The 22,625-nt window shown below is 36.8% G+C and overlaps 1 protein-coding gene across 1 annotated transcript in view; it reads left to right on the top strand.

Moving 5' to 3' along the window:
• Positions 1–22,625, top strand: part of DOK2 (docking protein 2) — an 816,359-nt gene that overhangs the window by 209,119 nt on the left and 584,615 nt on the right. Inside the window, exon 2 of the mRNA XM_044082956.1 lies at positions 15,536–15,826. Coding sequence (XP_043938891.1) covers positions 15,536–15,826 — 291 coding nt within the window. The remainder of the gene's footprint in view (positions 1–15,535; positions 15,827–22,625) is intronic.

Genomic DNA, 22,625 nt, shown 5'->3' with positions numbered 1-22,625 from the left:
AAATTGTTTGTGTTCCCAAAGAAATTACTGTAACTTCAAGTCAAGTTTTACCACCATTGATGTGCAGTGATCATGGGGTTATTAAGGTTACTTTGTCGCTAGAGAAGTCTGCCAAACTGAAATCTAAACCAATGCACAGAAGGTCAATTATGGACTATATGAAAGCAAAACAGTCACTATGTAAAACTAACTGGAGTATGGTGTTCAGAGAAAAAATGCAGATGGAATGTGGAAAGTTCTGAAAGAGAAATTGAGTGCAAAAAGTAAAAAAAAATGTTTAACATCAGGATCTAGGCATACAACATCAGGGGGATATATTTCCATAAGAACCAGATATCTAATTAACGTTAGAGACAAAAAAATATAAGAAATGGAAGGTTGAACTACAACTTTGAAAATTGAAATAAACAAGCTGGACAAACAGATTAAGCATAGTGGGAGACAAGATCAAGAACATTTTGAAGAAAATTTGTATGGAGATATTGAGCATAATAGGATACTAGATATATAAGATGTGGAAGGAGTAAAGACACACAAATTGATAAACTGTGTGCAGATTCTAAAATTTATTCTCAGACATAACAGATTATAGATATATTTATAAAATTTTATGCAAAGTAGTTTGGCTCCACAAAAGGGGTGATAAGTTGCCCTAGTGACATCCACGTAACCCCAGATACTGGAATCAAATTAGATTATATCAAAAAAGAACTGTGCAAACTGGATCCAAACAAAGCACAGGGAGGAGACGGAATTAGTAACAATGACCAGAGAACACTTAACAATATAGGTATGGAAAATGAAGCACCAGCTTCCAATGGCTTCCAATCTATAACCCAATGTAAAAATGTTAACAAACATTGCTGTTTATTCTCTGCCTTACTAAGTTTACAGACCTTGGTGTCCAAGTTGAGCTATGTGGTAAAAGAAGCGGCTATCTGCACATTAGATTATAACAAAAGTAGACAACTGAACTACTAAACACTGTTACTAAACAAAGCACTGGACTTAAACACTTTGGAGTCCAATTCTTTTTTTATCCCTGTGCATGTGTTGATATGGAGGGTAGGATTCCACTAATAACAAGGTCACTGAGGTTAGCTTTAGTATTTATCTTCCCACCAAGAACAAACACTAATTTCCCCTAGACGGCTGGAAACTAATAGTTCATGTGCCTAAATGGTTCTAATAATGTCATTATTAAATATGCTCCATCAGCACAAGATAACGTTAACGTAAGAACAGCTGCTAACTCCCCTGAAAGGCTGCAGACATCTTATACCTCAGGCATGACTAACCTTTCTTCTATATATAGTTCTTGTGACCAGATATTGCTACAAATAATACTCAAGCACTTCTAATTGTGTGGCTTCTACAAATAAGAGGTTGTGGACTGAAACTTGGACTCTGGAGAGCAGAGTTTCACTGATGTTCTACTGATGTTGGTAATGTACCATTTTTTTTCACTTATACCACCTTGAATAGCTCAAAAATACCTAGAAATATCTCTAAGCAGACCTTTACAATAGCAGACAGCATGCTGATAGACTGACAGACAGTCTTCTTAGAATTCATCATAACAGCAGGTAATACACTTCTCCTACTTCTTACTAAAGCTAATAATACTGCTGGTGAATCCCTCTTCTCAAATTTGATAGATAAAAAATGCAATGCTCAACTCACAAACATAACTGCTACATCCTTCATAACTCAATTCAAAAATATTCTAAAATCTCACCTAGCTGGCACATGGGTCTGTTCATGTACCATTCCTGGCCTTTTCTACTATCGGAATCTCATTCTACACCTCCACTAAAACAGTAGTCAGTCAAATGGATACTTTCTTACTCTTCAACTCTCTCATCATGTCCATATTGCAGCTCACTTCTCTCCCTTGTGCAAATAACAAGACTTGTGCAGTCTTATAGCTTGATTCTCTGACATGTGATATACTGAATTACTTTATATCTCTAGGACATATTATATATTAGAAGTTTTCTATACGTCCTCTCATTTCATGTATCATGATTTTTTATCCTTACATGTAAATGTATGTATTAGTAACCATGTATAATTTATGTGCGTCCATTATATTGTATAACCTTTTTTTTTTTTTTATTGTTAAATGCGCTGTTTACTAAATGTAAATTTCTCCTTAGGCCTCCACTGAAAAAGGACTTGTGTCCAGTTGGACTTTCCCAGTTACCAAATGTAAAATACATAATAAATAAATAATAATATTTGCATTGTGACATATTTAAAGGGCTGTAAATCGCTGGATGTTGGGGAATCGATTAAGCTACTGGCTAGTAAAACTATAAGGTATGACACTGTTAATGTAGTGGCAGGAAATAATGATGTAGGCAGTGCTAACAGAGATGCTTTCATTAGCGAGGTTAGAAAAATAATTTAATTAAGTAAGGAAGATGGGTTTAAGTAGGTCTTTTGTGACATCATCCCCATTCCTTCTTACGCAGCTAATCAATTATTCACAGGTCATCACTTTACGAGAAGATCCTGAAATAAAAAATGCATGTTTTTGCAGGAATAACTTACATTTGAGTCAATTTAGGAACAGGTTTGTGGATACTATTGCCATAAAACTGGTTAAATCCTTTTAGGCCTAGGTTTAGAGAGAAATTAAATCCCTTGAGAAGCAGTCTAATGTGTTTTGCAACTAATTCAAGGAGTCTGAATGAAAAAATAAGGAAGATGGTGGTAAGAATAGCTGAGTAAAATTATGACATTCTTCTCAATACTGAAATTTGGTTTAGTTTTTAAAATAAACCCCTATCCTTACTAGAATTTAGAAAGCATCATGCATACAGAATGACTAAGAAAGGAGGAAGGCATATCTATCTGCTTTTAAATTTTACATCTGTCACACTTTTGACTAAGGAGGGCTCTGAATTGTTAGTTGTAAGGTTAATCTTTGGAAAAGAAAATTGGAATGTTGCACTTTTCTACAGGTCTCTGAATTTAAAATCAGACCAGGAAATAAAACTTGATCAGGGTATACAAAGATCTTTGTCCAACAATTATGACTTGACCTTTTTAAAAGCAGGTACCTATACAGCAACTCTCCCTGCACAAACTAGGTATTAAATACAAGCTGAAATAACAGCAACCCCTACTCCTATACCTTCCTTATATTGTATCTAAAAGCTTGTGGTGATAGTCACCCTAATCCAGCCAAAACAACTATTATAAACAAAGAATTTCACTAAACTCCAAAATAATCCTTCTCAACAACCACTGCTAAAATAGCTTTCTGCCTTCACCTCACTGAATCTTAGCTCACACAAGATATAAAGGCTAATGAAATCTTGACACCTGGGTAAAACATTCTAATAATAAACAGGATATATAAAAAAGCAGGTAGGACAGCCATCATCTACAAAAATAACTTCAGTATCTACCTATACCCACTAACCCCCCCCCCCATGCTATAATGCCAAAATACTTGTATCATGTGTCAAAATCAGTATGCACAAGAATCTATGCTTAATAGGTGTCTACATAGCCCCTGGTAATAACATAAACACTGCTGAATATTTTTTCTCCTGGACATCAACCAATATCTTTCAAGGACCTATAATATTAGGAAACATGAATATTGACTGGCAAACCATAGAAAATGAAAACCATACAAATGCAATAAAGTTATGCGGTTTACCCAATGCATCTCGACTCCTACCAGATACAACAAAACCACTGGTTAGAATTACACCTTAGACTGATACCTGACAAATCAACCAGACAAAAAACTATGACAATATTATCCCTCACTCCCTTCGTGACCACCTGACCACCAAAATCCAGTCTGACAAAAAAAAAAATATATATATATTATATAAAATTGCAAACAGTAGATTAGAACAGTTCTAAGATATTCTGGCCCACAATCAACAAACTCCTACATCCAGTCCACATAACCCAACTGTAGATCAGAGTGTGCGATATACCTTTAAGAAGCTTTCCAGTGAATCAGCACATGTACATGCATGCAAGAGTGCCATCTGGAGTGAGCAGTCAGAGTGTAAGCATGTAAGACTCTAGTCAGTCAGTTAGTTTGATTATTTTATTTACGTTTTTACGTTTAATGCTCCTGCCATCCATCCTGATGTATAGAATAAACTATTTAAATGAACACCCAAGCCTCACAAAAGCCTTTATGTGTGTAAGAAGAGCGACATGGTGTCAGAATTGGATCCAGAGTTACAGCCATGAGGTAACCAGTTAAAGTTGGAGGAATATACCGGAGTGGATCATCTCTACTGCTGAAACGACTTGCAAAACAAGTCAGAAGCAAATTCCAGTTAGTAAAACTTGCTTAAATGATTTCTTTCGCTGTAAATATAAAACAAAGCACTCATAATACTCAAAATGAATTTCTTATTAAACCAAATGCCTGAAACTGAGACATATTGATACAAATATTCCAAATAATTATAAAAATGTTTGAAACAATATCTGAATCGCATAAAATCTACAAAACAGGGAAAAACACTTTATTTTTTTGCTATATGCTACTTTTTTGTATTAATTACAGCTATTCAAAATATACGAAGTGTGCAAAGTGTTTGCAAGTGTGTGCACTATTACAGTGCAGCTATTTCGCAAAGTATAGTAATTTCAAAGAATATTTTGCAAAGTACAGTTGTTTCAAGGCATATTTCGCCGAGTACAGTCTTTCAAAGAGCTTTTTGTGCAGTCGAATATTATCACAAGTACCTGGTGTGTGTGAATCTTCATACATAGTTACAAGGGGCATTTTGCATTGTGTTTTACTATAATCTGTGGACATAGCAGAAGGTTTTCACAGACCTGCACTGCTTGTCTTTGATAACAATACTGCAGAAAATTGGAGAGTGAGTGAGCAGGAATATGATATTTTCATACAGGCTGCTTTTTCTGGCAAAGACACACATACAAAATCATTTATTCTGCTTAATTTAGCTGGTTCTGAGTACACTGAAAGAGAACATTAATTTGTGCATGCACCTGCTGTGTTTGCAGGGGAGGAGGAAGGCTGAAACAAGGGAAGACCCCCAGTGCTTAAAATGTAAATTTAGGGAAATGTGTAATCCTCAAATGAATGTTACATTGGAAAGGCACTTATTTTACACAAGGGATCAAAAGCCTGGTGAAACTTTTGCAGCATATATAACTGACTTGAGAAATAAGGCTAAAATGTGCAGATTTGCTGATTTGAGAGATGAGTTGATAAAAGACAGGCTTGTGTGAGGTAATAATGACACAGTGAGAAAGATTTTGCTTTGAGACAGTGATTTAACATTGAATAAGGTCACTGAGATTTGTCAGATATTCAAGCTTACAGAAAAGCACACAAGTATGCTTACAAATGAGAATAGCTGCAGAAGGTACAATGACAAAGCTCATGTTGATAGTATGCAGCATGTGGTTAAAAGAAACAGGCCCAGGCACATGGCAGCTATTGCAGGTCCTGAAACAGTCCATGGGAAACCCTGAGTCTTTCCAGCAAATTCCAGAGCATACACAGTGAAGCACAAGGGTGAGTCAGCAAAGTTAAAACATAAGCCCCCACCTAGCTTCATAGTCAACTGTCATAATTGTGGTGGAAATCACAAACCCAAAAGAGAAAAGTGATTAGCTTTGGTCAGCAGTGTCATTCTTCCAATAAGTGGAATAATTTCAAAAAAAGGTTTCGTAAATCAAATATGGCAAATTCTTTTATGAAAACAGGGAATTCCAAGAGGCAAGTTGATGAATTAGAAAGTTACTTTTTATGTTGATGGTGTGTCTGCGCTTGGTGAAACAGTCAATGCAGTAGATTTGTGGGCAAAGAATGAAATCTTTTGTACGGTTTAGATTAATGGGAGTCCTGTAGACCTCAAAGTAGATACTGGGTCAAAGTGCAATATTATGTCAGCAGAAACATTTGCTGGAGTAAAAGCTGCAGAACAACTTGATTTGACAAAGTGTGCAAAAGTGTGCAAAGTTTGTTGCTTATGGTTGTGAAGAGATTCAAACCAAAGACACAGTAGTGCTTTCATGTTACTCTGCTGGGAACAGCCATGACTTGCAATTTTTTGAAGTCAAGAGACACATGCAGTCATTATTGGGCTTCAGAGACAGTTTGAAAATGGGACTGCTTTCATTTAATAAAGAAGTTCACCATGTAAGCCTACATGACAACAGCTCAAATTTAGTCCAAACTATTTTTATGAGTATGCTGATATTGTTGCAGACAAACTAGGCAAACTACCAGTTGTGTACTCTATGAAGTTAGACCCAGAGGTCTGACCAGCATGGAAGGCTCCAGTAGCTATAGAGAACAGAGTCAAAGCCAAGCTAGACAAAATGGTGCAGCTAGGAGTAATTTGTCCAGTAGAAGAACCTACTGAATGGGTATCCTCCATGGTGGTAGCTCATAAGAAAAGCTCAGACGATATCAGAATATGTATTGATCCAAGAGATCTGAACAAAGCATTAAAAGGGTCTCATCATCCAATGCGCACAGTCGAAGAAGTCACTGCCCTCATGCCAAACTCTGTTTTTTTCCGTCTTAGATGTAAAGCATTCCTCTTTGCTTGACTGAAAATCTTCATTGCTAACCACATTTGGTACACCATTTGGAAGATACAGATCGCTGAGAATGCTATTTGGAATAAATTCTGCCAGTGAAGTCTTTCAGTGTGTGATGGAGCAAATTTTCTGGGGCTATCCATGTGCTATTACAGTAGATGATATTCTAGTGGGAGGCAATGGTGAAGCCGAACATGACAGAAACCTCAAGAATGTTCTGGATAGAGCATGTGAAGTGAATCTTAAGCTGAATCCTCAGAAGTACAAGTTCAGGCTATGAGAAGTTACTTATGTTGGTCACTTGTTTACCAGTTCAGGCTTATGACCAGATCCTTCCAAGCAAACAGCAATTCTCGAGATGCCAATTCTAGACAATGTTCAAGCCCTACAATCTTTTCTTGGCATGGTCAACGATTTAGGCAAGTTTATTCCTGATTTAAGCCAACTTTCATCACCGCTCAGAGAGCTGACACGCAAAGATGTAATTTGGTCATGGTCAGAACAGCACTAAAGAGTATTTGATGTCCTAAAACAGAAAATTCCCAACCCACCAACTCTCAGCTGCTACGATGTTCACAAACCAGTTACTCTTTCCTGTGATGTTTCTAAGTTTGGTATAGGTACAGTCATTCTTCAAGAGGGTAGACTAGTAGCCTATGCATCGAGAACTCTTACCCAAACTGAGATACAAAATGCTCAGATTGAGAAAGAGCTTTTGGCAATTGTGCTTGCATGTTCGAAGTTCCATGATTATATTTATGGTTGATCTATCCAGATCGAAACTGACCACCAACCTCTAGTCACTATTTTGAGAAAGCTTATGCATACAGCTCCAGCTAGACTGCAATGTATGATGCTCAAATTGCAAAAGTACAATTTCAATCTTGTCTACAGAAAAGGCAAACTTCTTTATCTCAATGATACCTTATCCAGATTGCCCAGAAAAAAAACACAGAACAGCATGACAATGAACAACTTGATTCTGAGGATATAGAAGTGAGAATGTTTCCTTCCACATGTCTTGATGAGCTCAGAACTCACACAGCTTCAGATCCAATTCTCCAGAAGCTCAACCACTTTATCATTTGAGGATGGTCTTCAAAGCAATCTTGTTTACCAGTAGAAGTGCAACCTTATTTTCCAAACAGAGATGAGATTTTGTCAGACAATGGTATTGTCATGACAGGTCCTAAGGTGATTGTTCCAAAATTTTTGCAACAAGAGTATATTAAGATCTTGCATCATGGCCACCCAGGAACGGATTCTACCAAAAGAAGGTTGAGAGGTCTAGTATTTTGGCCTTCTATGTCAAGAAACATTGAGAAAGTACTTTCATCTTGCTCAGTATGTAATAGTACAAAGCTACATCAACAGAAAAATCCAGTCCAGTTAAGCCAGATTCCTGAACTAACTTGGTGTTTGAGTGGAATGGTCAACATTACTTGGCGTTAGTAGACTCTTATTCAAATTGGTTTGAGATTGACCTACTTCTCAACCTAACTTCCAGTGCTGTCATTACTACATTGTTGAAGTGACATTTTTCTGCCCATGGTAGTCCGCATAGAGTTATTTCTGACAATGGTGCACAGTTTACAAGTCAGCAGTTCAAGAAATTTGCTGAAGAGTGTGACTTTGTTCATATTACGAGTAGTCCTGAATACCCTCAGTCAAACAGCTTGGCTGAACAAGCAGTTCAAAGTGCAAAACAGCTGTTAGAAAAATCCAGATGTGAAAATACTGATGTTTTTCTAAACTTGCTAAATCTCAGAAACATTCCTTGTGATAATCATCTTGGTGCAACTGCCCAGAGACTTATATCGAGACAAACCAGAACCACACAACCAATCTGCAGTAATTTATTGGCTCCAAGTACCAAAAACAACAAAGTAGTAAAAGCCCAATTGTTGAAAAAGTGTTTGTCCCAGACGTCTTACTATGATAAAACCAGAAAACCACACTGTTCTTTACAAAAAGGGGAGATAGTGAGGATGCAGACATCAAAAGGTTTTGATCACATTGGATTTGTGAAAAGTTTGTGTCAAGAACCGAGATCGTACATTGTGGAATCACAAGGAGTGGAATTCAGATGAAATCAGAAGGATTTGTTACCAGTATCTTGAACCAGTGTTACAGCATCTTGCCTGTTAAAAAGACTCTAGTTCTCAGAGTGACTTGTCCAATGTTCCTGTTCCAGAGAACATTCCATCAGCAATCAGACCTCCCAACCGTCCCGAATTACTCGGTTTTTGCCGAGTTTTGGGGTCTAAAACATGGGGTGCCACGATTCCCGAGTGGCACCCCTTCATTTCCAATTTCCCGGGCTGTTTTTTTTAAATCTTCCCCCCTGGCTTTTTGAGCTGATGTCATCGCATTGGTGATGACGTCAGCTCTGTGAAACGGCCTGCTAACCTGTCGGAATTGAGCTCAGCTAGCTCAAACAATAACGTGCATGCGAGCATTTCTGGTGCCTAGCTGCCGCAAGTGAGAATGGAAGAAGAGAAACAAGCTGGGAATGGTGGAATTTTGCTGCCGCGAGTGAGACGAGCTGGGAATGAGCTGCCGCAAGTGCTGCGAGTGAGAGAATGGAGCTAGGTAAGACAAGCAAATGGAACTTGTGTGTAGCAAATGAACTTAGCTGCTGAGAGAGACGAGGAAAGTGTGTGTGTGTGTGTGTGTGTGTGTGTGTGTGTGTGTGTGTGTGTGTGTGTGTGTGTGTGTGTGTGTGTGTGTGTGACAGAGAGACGAGGAAAGTGTGTGAGACAAGGAACTTAGCTGCTGAGAGATGAGACATGGAACTTTTGACTTAGCTGCTGAGAGAGACGACGAGACAAGGAACTTTGAACTTAGCTGCCCCAATTCCTTATCAGATCTGTCTCTGTTGTGGGATCTTTCCTGAGCATAGGTTACCTGCAGTGTAGTTGGGTGCTCAGCTCATGTACTATGAGCCAGTCCTAGATTTCATAGCTTTTGTTATTTATAAGATTCATGTGCCTGTACTATGTGTCACCATTTTGCTTCTAATTTAAGTGTTTACTGCACTTAGTTTCACTGTTTTTACTTAAAAGAGGGAAAAGTGGCTAGTCCTTCTGACTTCAGCTAGAAAATGCAAAGAGAACATTTTTATTAGACCCTTGCTATGTTTTTCAGTATATTTTTTTACTTATTAATATTATTCTTATTCTTTGTAGATTATTTTTGCATGGCAGTAATCTAAAACACTGACCAGCAAGGCTGGTTAATTAGAAATTTTCTAACTTGGTCCTTCTGTACCTTTGCCTTTCTTAAATTCATTTTATCGTATATTTTCCCTTTCTTTGATAAGCTAGTTCTCTCTTGTCAGTAACCTGCAAATGCAGTCACTTCTGTAAGCTAGAGTGATTCCTTGATCAATTCCTACTTTTTCTCACTATACTTTGCTGCATAGTCCCACAATAGGCTGGGGTTACATCAGCAAGCTAATCATTACTGTAATGTACAACTTACGTAAAACCGCTGAAGTGATGTTGCATGAAAAAAAAGGAAAATGTTCACAGCAATCAGTTTACTTACAAGTGCAAATTTGTCAAAAGCTGAGGTACTGGAAGCTATAGAGACATTGTCGTGGACTTTTTAAGTGTTTTTTATGACTTAACTATATTATGTAAACAGTTAATTGTAACCAGATTGCAATACAAATTAGTTTTTTCCTGTCACTTACAGTCAATGTTGACTAAATTTATAACCAATTTTCTGAATAATTTATTGTTTTAAGCTGCAGAAGTAGTAGGTAATAGGAAAGTAGGGCTTTCTGGCCTTATTCTAATTTGTAAATGCAATCTAGTCCCTTTCTTGTTGGGGGGTGAATGTAAGAGTCATTGGCTTCAACTTTTTGGGAAGTACAATGTATATATTGTATAATTTATATATTCTTATGGTTGTTGAAAGTGTGTCCATTACTTTCTGATTTATTCTATGTGCAATATTACTATCTAATTTTACTTGCCTCTGTAACTGATGTGATTGCATTCACCTGAGCTGTGCCTAAAAGTGATCCATTGTGATCAGTGCTAAACAACCTCATTTAAATCCTGAACATATTTATTTGGGTCATTGAGGGTGGTATCCCAAATAGTTTTCACAAATGTATCATTTGTTGCATCATAGCTTCCTTTAGTAAAGTCTAAGAAAAATGAATTATTTATGCTTTGATTTGATAATACTACTGTGGACTTTGCTACTAAGATTATAACTGTAGTTGGGGAGCAGAAAGATCCTGAATTTCTCAGTAGGACATGACATATTTTGTCACCTTTAGTTGGATTTCTTTTATAATTTGTTTGATATTTTGATAAATATAGTTGATTGATATTTTAATGTATTTATTTGCTGTTGAAAAGTTTGGATAGATAAATACCCCCAGTGCTGAGAGAGATGAGAACAGGAACTTTGAACTTAGCTGCTGAGAGAGATGAGGAAAGTGTGTGTGTAAGTAGACTTTTATGATGGAAATGTTATGAATTGGGTAGTTTTGTCATTATTGGTTCATGCATTTTGTTTCATTGCCTACTGGAAAAATGTTCAAACAATAAATTTAAAATGTGCTCTAAGTCTAACAAGTGTGCTGTAAACGGGGCGAAACTAGGTAGTGGAACATTGGAATGGCTGCAGGGGGACTCTGGTGCCATATTTTGGTTGTCCTTCAGTTTGCGTTTGAAAGCTGGTATCCTACAATTCCATTGGAGTGGGCAGGGTTACGTAAGCATGTATGCAAATTTTATGCTAATCAGTGTACAGATTTGTACCTATTTTTCATGGGCCTTGTCCAGATTTTTGATGTTTCCAGGTTGAGAGGTATGTCAACAATCCCTGTTCCTGAGAAAATCCCTGAGACTCCTCAAGCAGAACATTCTCCATTGACTGTCCCTGTTGCTAAACCCATTCCTAATTATTATGTTACAAGATCAGGTTGCATCTCGAAACCTAGCTCCAGATACATGGCAACCTGGACATGACTGTTGTTTTCTTTATTAGTTTCTGTATAATTGCATGCCTATTGAAATGTCATTCTTTATATGAGACAGCTCAGTAAAGAGGGAGGATGTAGATTAGAGTGTGTGATATACCTTTAAGAAGCTTTCCAGTGAGTCAGCACATGCATGTGGGTACTGAGCACGTGCAGGCAAGAGTGCCATTTGGAGTGAGCAGTCAGAGTGTGAGCATGCAAGTATGTAGTCAGTCAGTCAGTCAGCTCATTTAATGTTCCTGCCATTCATCCTGATGTATTTGTATGCAATAAACTACTTAAACGAACACCCACGCCTCAACGTCTTCTTAATGTATATAAGAAGAGCGACATCAACCAAGCCCCAAAACAGATGCACCAGGAGACTTCATTCCTAACCAATTTAATTCATACTTTGTAAATTCTGTTGCTTCTTTTAAACCCAAAATATTCTGCAACTAGTATAATACCTCCAGACCCCACAGCTCATTCACAAGTTCTCAAACTTCAACTCATCCCAACCGTCACTATCAGAAAAATACTTAAAACTTTGAAACCCACCATCGAGGCCCTAGACAACCTACCAGCTGAATACATAAAAAATGCAGAAGCACTGGCATATCCTTTGTCTTAACAAACAAGTCTATCAAGAAAAAGTTATGCAACCACTCTGTGGAAAAGATCCTACATACTTTCCCTGCATAAGGGTGGAAAAAGTCTATACAAGATCCTACTTACAGTACTGAAAAAACCCTACTTTCCCCTGCACTGCATGGTTTCTGTCCACATCACAACAGCACCACAGCAATACTAAGCTTTGTTACAGCAGTGAATCAAAGCAGAAACAGCAGTAACCTTGTCTTTTCCATACTCTTTGATCTGTCCAAAGCCTTCGACATGGTGTCACACCAGAAGTTATTATGCAAGATGTCTTCTTTAGGCTTTAATAAACTCCCACTATCTTGTTTTAACAGTTACCTCTCAAAGAGACAACAAGCAGTAAAGTGGCAAAAAATATCCTCCTTTCTCCCAATAACAGCAGGAGTCTCTAAAGTCTCTGTATTAGGTCCACTACTTTTTAATATATTCATTAATGACTTACATTCAGCAACCATCATCCAATATAAATACGATTTCCACAATCATCTGCTTTGCCAAAATCATAGTTAAACTACAATAGTACACCAAGAAGCTCTCTCACAGATACAAACTTGGCTAACTGACTCACAGCTCCTTCTAAATACTAAAAAATCCAAACTCATTTGTTCCTAAGCAATTATCTGACCTCAAAAAAATTCCTCCTCAGTTCTATCAAACAATATCAAGATACAAATTGCAACTCATGCCAAATTACTAGGGGTCATCCTTAATGAAAACTTAAAATTTGACCACTGCATAAAACAGGTTGTAAAGAAAACCCATTAAAAACTGGAAGTCCTCTACATAGCTAAAATTTAGCTAATGGAGAAAGCTAGGATATATATTGCCACATTCCTTCTCATCCTACTCTTCTATATGCAGTCCCCTATACTCATCAATTTACAATCCAATCAACTCTCCTCATCTGACCAGTGCTATAATAAAACTGCAAAGGGGCACATCACTGCCTTACACTAAAGTGACTTCAGTGGCTGGAATTAAGGCACTATTTAATCTGCTCACAACTTGTTGCAACACATAAGCTTATATATGACCCAGAGAAATGCCCAAGTCTAAGCAATATTCTCCAACTCTACAGTATTTTGACAAGTTGTTGCTAACTGTAACTAACGCAATACTGCTCGGGACACCTTATACTCCTCCTCTCTCAATAAAACCTGGAATTCCATACTTCTTTCTCTTAGAATATTAGAAAACAATTAGTTTTTCAACCCATATTTAAAGAATCAGCTAAAACACTTGCCTATGACCTTGCATCTCTCCTGGGATGCCGCCTCCCTCTCAGCCTCATTACCTGGGTCACTCTGCTCTCTGTATAGCCTCTCTACCCACTAAATGGCTCTCGTACTCCTCCTGGTATAATCACAATCTTGTATTCTGCTCTTTGTACTTCAAACAATCTCCTTCACTTATTGTCAGCCTCACAATTTACAAAAATACTTCTGCCATAAAGCTTTGTAGCAAACTGCATTATATGTCAATCATAAATAATCAGTTCTACTGTGTACTATTTCCATATCAGGTGTAAAAAAAATATTAAACTGTGACTGACGTACATTGACCTAAAATGTATTTATGCTTATTGTCTAAAATATATAAACTACTGTTTTACTGTTTACTCATTTTATCCCCTGGACCTTCACAGAAAACGGGCAACTTGTCTAGCCAATCGGACGATCCCAGGAAACAAATGCAATAAATAAATTATGCTAAAATTAAACTGGAAAAGGCAGTTCAAGCTCTAGGCATTGCAGTATAAAATTACAGGGTGTGAAGATAAAAAGGAAGGGATGTGGAAGTTTAATTACTTTAAAGGGAAGCATTCACAATATTATCCTGAATTTTTATTAGGAAATGACATGCATTTGGGAAGGGTTTCTGATTTCAAATTTACATACAGGGCAAAAAACTGACTGGGCTTAAATATGGCTAGAATGAGTCAGGCGCATGATGGAGTGAGGGAATTCTAAGCAAATCATTAAATAAACATTCCAGTCCCACTTTTCAGTATATTTATAATTCTGGTTTTAAAAACTACATAAAATCCCTGAAAGTTTTGATTGTTACATTCCGCGTTCCAGAATACTTACAGCACACATTCTATTACACTTGCTTAATGACAGGAGGCGGCAGTAAGCCTGCCTAGACTGTCCTCTAAGTAAATTCAACATTTACCTTGCTTGCATTTCAGCATCACCATTTTCCTTCTTACTCCTATCCCATGCCGTTCTGGATGCCTCTTTTGGCTTCTTCTCCATCAGCTACTCTGGCAGTCCATTCCACAAGTCCACAACATTCTCCATGAAAAAGTACTTTCGCAGATCCAGGAAACACCTGGTTCCTCCAATATGTTACATCTGCCTTATCCCACCACTTGGGTTTGGTATAATGGTTACAGTCTTCACCTCCTAGACACAAGATTAAGGGTTTGATTCTGACCACGGGTTATTAGCTAGGCCTAAAATAGCCCTTCAGGGCAGTCGGCCTACTATGAGCAAAGAATCACTTATTTAACCTCATAAGACCTGCTGAAGCATGCAGAAAGAAATAAAAACTCATTATAAAGGATACACATCAGTAAATAACCACGACACTGCTGAGCTTAACAATGGACAGTGTAATTTATTAACAAGTGTAAAGTGTGTGTAGGTGAATAAGTGTCCGTTGGTAATTCTAATGTGTGCTCAAGAAACAGTAATTCTAAATTATGTAATTTAATGCTTTCATTAAAAATATGTTGTTTTTAAACTGTGGTATTATGATAGTAGGAGTGTGTTCTATTTTGGCAACTCCACAACAGAATGTTAAAGTATTCTGTTTCAATGCCTGCATGCATACTCTTACCTGCAAAATATGCTGTAGATTTTTTAAGCTGCCTTTTGTTTTGGCGGTAAAGATTAAACAGATAATGATATGTATATACTTCTTGCTGGATGAATTCATGAAAGTATGCCTTAGATAAACTCTGCTCATGCATGGCAGTTTGCCTTTCAATGTACAACAGAATGCTGTCCTGTACTGTAACAGAAATCGATAGCAGCCAGATTAAGTATATTGCATCACCCAGTATAAGTAATAAGAGACATGAGTCCTACTGTTACTTTTTACTATCCATTCTAGCCATCACTGTAAGCTATCAAGCTTGTAACTAGCACTTCTCATGCCCTGAAGGAATAGCTGGCTAGTTATTAACCAGCACCTACTCAATGTTTTTTCTTACTGCCTCATTTTTTAGCAAACCAATACAGCAAAGCACCTCACATCTTCATTATCACTGGAATTATTTTTAATTATAAATGGAATTTATTTTTCTTCTCTTTCTAGAAATGGAAGAAGGTCTGGGCAGTATTGTACAGAGAAACCAACTGCTCAATTGCTCGGCTAGAATATTTTGAAGGAGCCAGTGGTCCTGAAAAAATTGAGAAGAACAAGAAAGGAGAAAACAAGAAAGTTATCCGCCTCTGTGACTGCATCCGGGTAGTAGAAATCAGTGACAATAGTCCCAAGGAAACAACAGCCTTCTTACTAGAGACTACAAATAAGCTGTTAGTCTTTGCTGCTGATAATGCTGTCCAAAATGAATGGATTCAAACTCTCTGTGAGGTGACATTCCAAGTAAGTGATCCACTAGTAAAAAAGCAAAGAGTTAATATGAAATTAAGATGGCTGCCATTAAGCCATGTAAGCACGGATGTTTGTTAAGTATGCATGTGATACAAGAAGTGGAACTTCTAAAGGCAAAGGTAATTTGTATGTAGAAGGCAATGTTTAGTGATATGGAGACTTTTGGTAAGCAAGTTGATCACACAGCTGTAATTGGAATACTGTGCCTACAAGTATGTCATGTGGGCATACTCATAAAGGTGATATTTAATTAAACAAATCCTGTGTGTATTGTAAATATGATGTGGATAAGGAGCAAATGTGAACACTAACCTAGCATGGCTTTGGACATGGGTACAAGGCATGAAGATTGATGTGGCTACTACTACTACTAGCCATAACCAGGAACTAAAGCAAATCACAAAGAGAAGAACAACAAAGTATGCAATTAACTGTTTGGGTACTTCTCCTTTATATGGCAAGGTTTAATTCATAAATTTATATGGCAAGTTCAGTTAATACATTTACATGACAAGGTTTAATTAATAAAGAGTTCAGTTGTCTAGTGGAATTTAGTCAACAAAAAGGTAAAAAACAGATTACATGTACAATAATAAAGTAGAGAAGAGTTGCTCATGGACGGAATTAGTGCTGTGTAGGTCACAAAAGTAGAGAATGTCAAAGTGGAAAGAGAAAGAGAGTGAGTGGATGAGTTAAAGGGGAGTGATGGAAACGAGAGTCTAATGACAAAGTCACACCTTCCTGTGACACATCAGGCAAGGCACTGCACTCCGTCCCAGCAACAGTTCACATTAGTTCATATAAAGCAGATCAAATGATGGCAATGTGAGGAGTGAATGCTTTGCACTGGAGAAAAGAGATCATTGTGATGTCAATTTATATCATGTTTGTGCGGTGAGATTAGCATACCTGTAATATATTAGAAAACACCCGTCCTGCAGTATGACTACCTTAGGGACCTGCCACCCATTTCTCATGGCTCTGGGGGAACCACAGGAAAATCATCACAACCACAGCTATGTGCCCCCTGGGCAGTACTTTCAAACTGAAGACACCACAAATGCATTACTGGCAGTCATTTATTGAGCCACTTCGTAAATCATCAGTAATACTGCACTTGTACACCACTACCACCTACCAATTGATTTCACAAATCATCAGTGGTACTACACTCATGCACCACTGCCACCTGCCAATCGATTTCATAAATCATCAGTGGTACTACACTCGTGCACCACTGCCACCTGACAATTGATTTCATAAATCATCACCAGTACTACACTTGTGCACCACTCCACCAATCAGTCGATTTCATAAACCATCAGTGGTACTGCACTCGTGCACCACTGCCATCTGTCAACTGATTTCATAAATCATCAGTGGTACTACATTCGTGCACCACTGCCACCTCCCAAGTATTTTCATAAATCATCAATGTTACTGCACTTGTGCACCACTGTCACCTGCCAATCGATTTCATAAATCATCAGTGGTACTACACTCGTGCACCACTGCCACACTGCCAGCTGCCAATCGATTTCATAAACCATCAGTGGTACTACACTCGTGCACCACTGCTATCTGTCAACTGATTTCATAAGTCATCAGTGTCACTACACTCATGCACCATTGCCACCTGCCAGTTGATTTCATAAATCATCTGTGGTACTGCAATTGTGCACCACTGCCACCTGCCAATCAATTTCATAAATCATCAGTGATACTACACTTGTGCACCACTGCCATCTGTCAACTTGATTTCATAAATCACCCAATAAATCCACAAACGCCAAAACCAAAAAAAGCCAGTCGAAGAAGGAAATAAACACTGCAGCTGTAGTGGTAACGTGGAGAAACGTTGTATGGTAAAAACCACAAGTACACACAAATAGCGTAATAAACTTTACTTCATACACGCTTTCGTAAAAACTTCTTCAGAATGCATTACAAATCCACAAACATTACTTAAATACCCAGTTCATTAATTAACACTCAATTATCCAATAAACATAAAAGTAGTTTTTCTTAAAAGGACAGCCTAAATAAAAAATTCAGTTACTGTATTCTTATCTATGGATAATTTTTTATTTTTTACCATACAACGTTTCTCCACGTTACCACACAGCTGCAGTGTTTATTTCCTTCTTTGACTGGCTTTTTTTGATTTCATAAATCATCAGTGGTACTGCACTCATGCACCACTGCCACCTGCCAATCGATTTCATAAATCATCAATGGTACTACACTCGTGCACCACTGCCACCTGCCAATTGATTTCATAAATCATCAGTGGTACTCCACTTGTACACCACTCCCACCTGTCAGTTGATCCACACTACACCCAAGGCAGCTCTGCCCCAGTTATGGCTCAGGCAACTTGTGTGTTTCCAGAACAGCTGAGGTCAGTGGGGGGAGGTGATGAGGATCCAAAGAATTATTTTGTGTTAAGTAGAGGAATCACTTATACAAAAATATGTAGAAGTAAGGCTTCAGAAATTATAGGTTCAAAGATTAATACTAGGCTATTATTGATTCAAAGGGCCATTAGTAGCCCAGCCACAATATTCCAAATCATAGGCACCCATTGACATAACTAGTCTATATCTAGTGTTGACCCCTTTCAATGAGGGCTTGACCCACAAGACCCAGGGTGTATCTGCAATTTTCTATTATGACTTAAAAGGATCATCTCTGGTGTATATCAAAAGGAAGTCTATTCAATAAAAGATAAATTGTTTTGGATATATACTGATTGCATCATCAGGTCCTATTTATGTTTCAGTGAATATTAGGATCTCTCCATGGGGTTTGAATGGAGAGATGTTGTTGGAAATGAATTCATCCTCAGGTCTTGGTAAATGAATTCATCCTCAGGTCTTGGTGAGTACCTTCATGAGGTGGACCCTGCTTTTCACAAAATCTCACCAAGACAACGCTGATACATATATTGTATTTTACACAGCATATATCATGGACAGAAGTAGGTTAAAAAACAGAAAAGATAGCTGGGTGCACAAGACCCAGGATTAAAAAGTGCCTAATCCTAGTAGGTGTACTGGTGCCAGGACTTGAAGATATGACAGTGTAGAATCCTCAAGACATGAAAATATCCCTACAATGGGGCTAGGCCAGGCTCAGGGGGAGGATGGCCACCATGTTGTAGAAGGATGTAGTAGTCCATTAAAATCACAAAAAAATGATAATGGATGATTGAGGATAAGAAAGAAATTATGTATTGTTACTACTATGTAAGATGCCCAGAATTTCCATACAGAAGTCACACAAAAATATTAAGAGAGAAATTAGAAGAAAGAAAAATACTTGTACAAGAAAAAAATGTCAAAAGCTTCAAATCAAAATTGTGTTCATTAATACAACACTTTCATGAAAAACATTACATAGACCAAGAAACCTTGGGCAGTTTAGAAAAAAGAAGTGACTGAGGAAGTGTGAAAATATGAATAAGAAAATTTAGAGATTTTTGAAAGGTATAAAAAAGAAATATGAACATGGGAAAGAAAGAGAGATTTGATATGGTGCAATATTATGCAAAGGAGAAAGCCAAATTAATCAATAAAAAAGCAGCCCCAAAGATATTCAAAGAGAAATACAGGCAAAGGCATTCAGATATGGAAAATTCCATAATAAAAAATATAATTGCAAAGAGGGAACACAGAACAGAAGATTAGTAAAGTAGAAGTTAAAAAAGAGAAGTGCTCTTGCTAAGCACTCAGCTAGGTTTAGTTATACACATGTATTTAGTTTTAGAGTTATAGAGTGTTTACAATTAAGACCAAGATTAGGGGATTTAAAAAATTTGACAAAGCAACGTGAACTGAAGTGAATACTTGAACTGCAAGCTGATAAATTCCCAGGCCTTAATGATAGGGCTTCTATTAAGCCTTATCTAAAAGGTAGACCTTTGAAATAGAATGCATATATTTATGTGCACTATTATATTAATATGTATGTGCACTATTATATTAATATATATATATATATATATATATATATATATATATATATATGGATCTACTACTATTCACTGAAAGCACATTTCACAGAAACACATTTGACTGTGCACAATTCACTGAAAGCTCAATTCACTGAAAACGCAATTCACTGAAACACATTTCACTTAAAGTTATATATGGCCTTTTCCCCACTGTAGTGCGACCCTGGAGTTAGTATATAGTAAGGGGGATGTGGGGGGCTCATCTTAACACATTTTAAGTAGATATTATTTTCAGAGAACAGTAATATATTGCAACTGCAAGTATCCATGTATATAGTTCAAAATATTTAAAATATGTGGGGGGGCTACGCCAGCCACACACCCCCTTACTACATATATACTAACTCCAGGGTCACACTACAGTGGGGAAAAGGCCATATATAACTTTAAGTGAAATGTGTTTCGGTGAATTGTGTTTTCAGTGAATTGAGCTTTCAGTGAAAAGTGCACACTAATTTGACTTTCAGTGAAATGTACTTTCAGTGAATAGTAGTAGACCCCACCCCAAAAAAAAAAAAAAAAAAAATATATATATATATATATATATATATATATATATATATATATATATAAACCAACGAATAAATGTGTGTGAAGCACTCAAAACGAACCCAAAACCAGTAAAAATAGTGCCTCCAGCCAAAAACACCTCGCCAAGTTATTCGAAAGACTTTTTTATTGTTCACACAAAAACACCATAAATGCCACTTCTCCTATTACGTTTTCGTCCTGTCAGGACTTCATCAGACAATATTCTGTTTCCAACAACCTGTTTAAGTACTTTCACATACCAATTTAATTAAAATAAACCAATAAAAACACTTCCTACAATTTCAAAATCATCAAATCATGTTATATATATTCATTAAATTTAATTAAATTGGTATGTGAAAGTACTTAAACAGGTTGTTGGAAACAGAATATTGTCTGATGAAGTCCTGACAGGACGAAAATGTAATAGGAGAAGTGGCGTTTATGGTGTTTTTGTGTGAACAATATATATATATATATATATATATATATATATATATATATATATATATTTGTATATATAGTTCTTAGAATATCATTTTACTCATATATTCATGCTTGGTTTTGATATGTATGTATACATTTTTAAGTAGTACGGTGTTGACTTTAAGAACTTGACTGGATAATTTGTTAATTGATGAATTTATGTGTATAAATAGATAGGCAGTGAAGTGAGATGTTCATAGTCTGAAGAAGCATCGTTGATGTGAAAGCGCTAACCTGTACCTGCAATAAATGTATCTACGTTTAGCCACCTCGTTTGCTGCATTTTTATTATTTTTTTTATATGTACCCACTTAATTTCATGAATAAATAATTATATACTTTGCAATTACATCACTTCTTGGTATTATTCACAGTATATCCCAACTTCCAATTTTCATTTGAAATATGACCTATCTTTAAATCATGTGATTTATGGAAGGGGCTAGAAGGCCACTGAGTTATGTGCTTTGTCCAAGTGGGCTACAATCAGAAAAGTTTAAGAAACACTGGAATAGAGAAACCTATAAAACAATTAAGAAGTGTCAGTGTTAGAAGAGTATAGAACAGGGAGCAGATCAATAAAAATACTCAGAAAGATAGAAGTGATAAAAACAATGTGCAGTATCAGAACAGATCAGGATTTATTGTGCACTATCGCAAATAATATGCAAAACATATCAGCACACGCAGAAAAAATTAGCAGATATGCAGATAAATATAAAGGAAAAGTGCAAAATAAGCAATTTATTGATGACCCCAAAAGGATTTATAGAGAATTAGGAAACAAGGCAAAAGGAATTGAAACACTACCAGAAAAGAAGAAATAGATACATAACAAAGATGCTGAATGGATGGATAGAAGAAGTAAAACAAAGAATAAGAAGTTCAAACGTACAAGATATGAAATGGGATGAAGTAACAAGCAGAAAAAATGAAACAAACTTAAGAAAGGCTCCTAAATAGAAAACCTCAGGACCAGATGCAGTACCTAACTTCGGGCTAAAAGCATTAACATCTTAACATGAGTAAGAACTATTCATATGCGTACCCCGAACACACACCATCCTGGTGAACAACAGGAAAAACAATACTACCATTTAAGAGCAAACCTGCAAGCTAGTCTAAAAACTATAGAATAATAACTTGCCTTCCGACAACATATAAACTGTACACTGAAGTTGATTCAGACAAAGTTTATAGTTTATAAGTTTTAGAAGAAAACTCATTTGTGGCAATAGAACAAAAGGGTAACAAAAGAAAGTCATAAGGAATAAAGAATCATTTGTTGTTAAATAAAATTATAATGGAGAACTATAACAAGGGGAAGAATCTAAGTATGGAACGGATATACTACAACAAAGCATTTGACAGTATCATTCATGGATAAAAAAGTGCTTAAAAATTTATAAAATGCACCCTACACTGATCGATTACATTACAGCAATCACAAAACAGTGGCAAACCACTCTGCAGTTAAGCCATGATAAAGGCCAAATTATTATTCCAGGGATAAAACTTCAAAGGGAGATATTCCAGGGTGACTCTCTGTCATCGCTGCTCTTTTGTCTTGCTCTTAACCTACTAAGCTGTCTACTTAATAGATTAGCTCATGGCTACAATTTGGCTACCAGAAAACAAGTAAGTGTAAAAACTTATCTTCTTTTCTGGATGATTTAAAATTGTACAATTAATCAGATGACAACTACAAGTGGTTGATATAAGAATGTCATTTGGACTTGATAAATGTGCAAAAGCAAC

The sequence above is a fragment of the Protopterus annectens genome, chromosome 9.part0, assembly GCF_019279795.1.
Source record: "Protopterus annectens isolate FY-2018-M chromosome 9.part0, PAN1.0, whole genome shotgun sequence".
Taxonomy (NCBI): domain Eukaryota; kingdom Metazoa; phylum Chordata; order Ceratodontiformes; family Protopteridae; genus Protopterus; species Protopterus annectens.
Note: the sequence above shows the minus strand (reverse complement) of the source record. Positions and strands in the feature narration are given on the sequence as shown.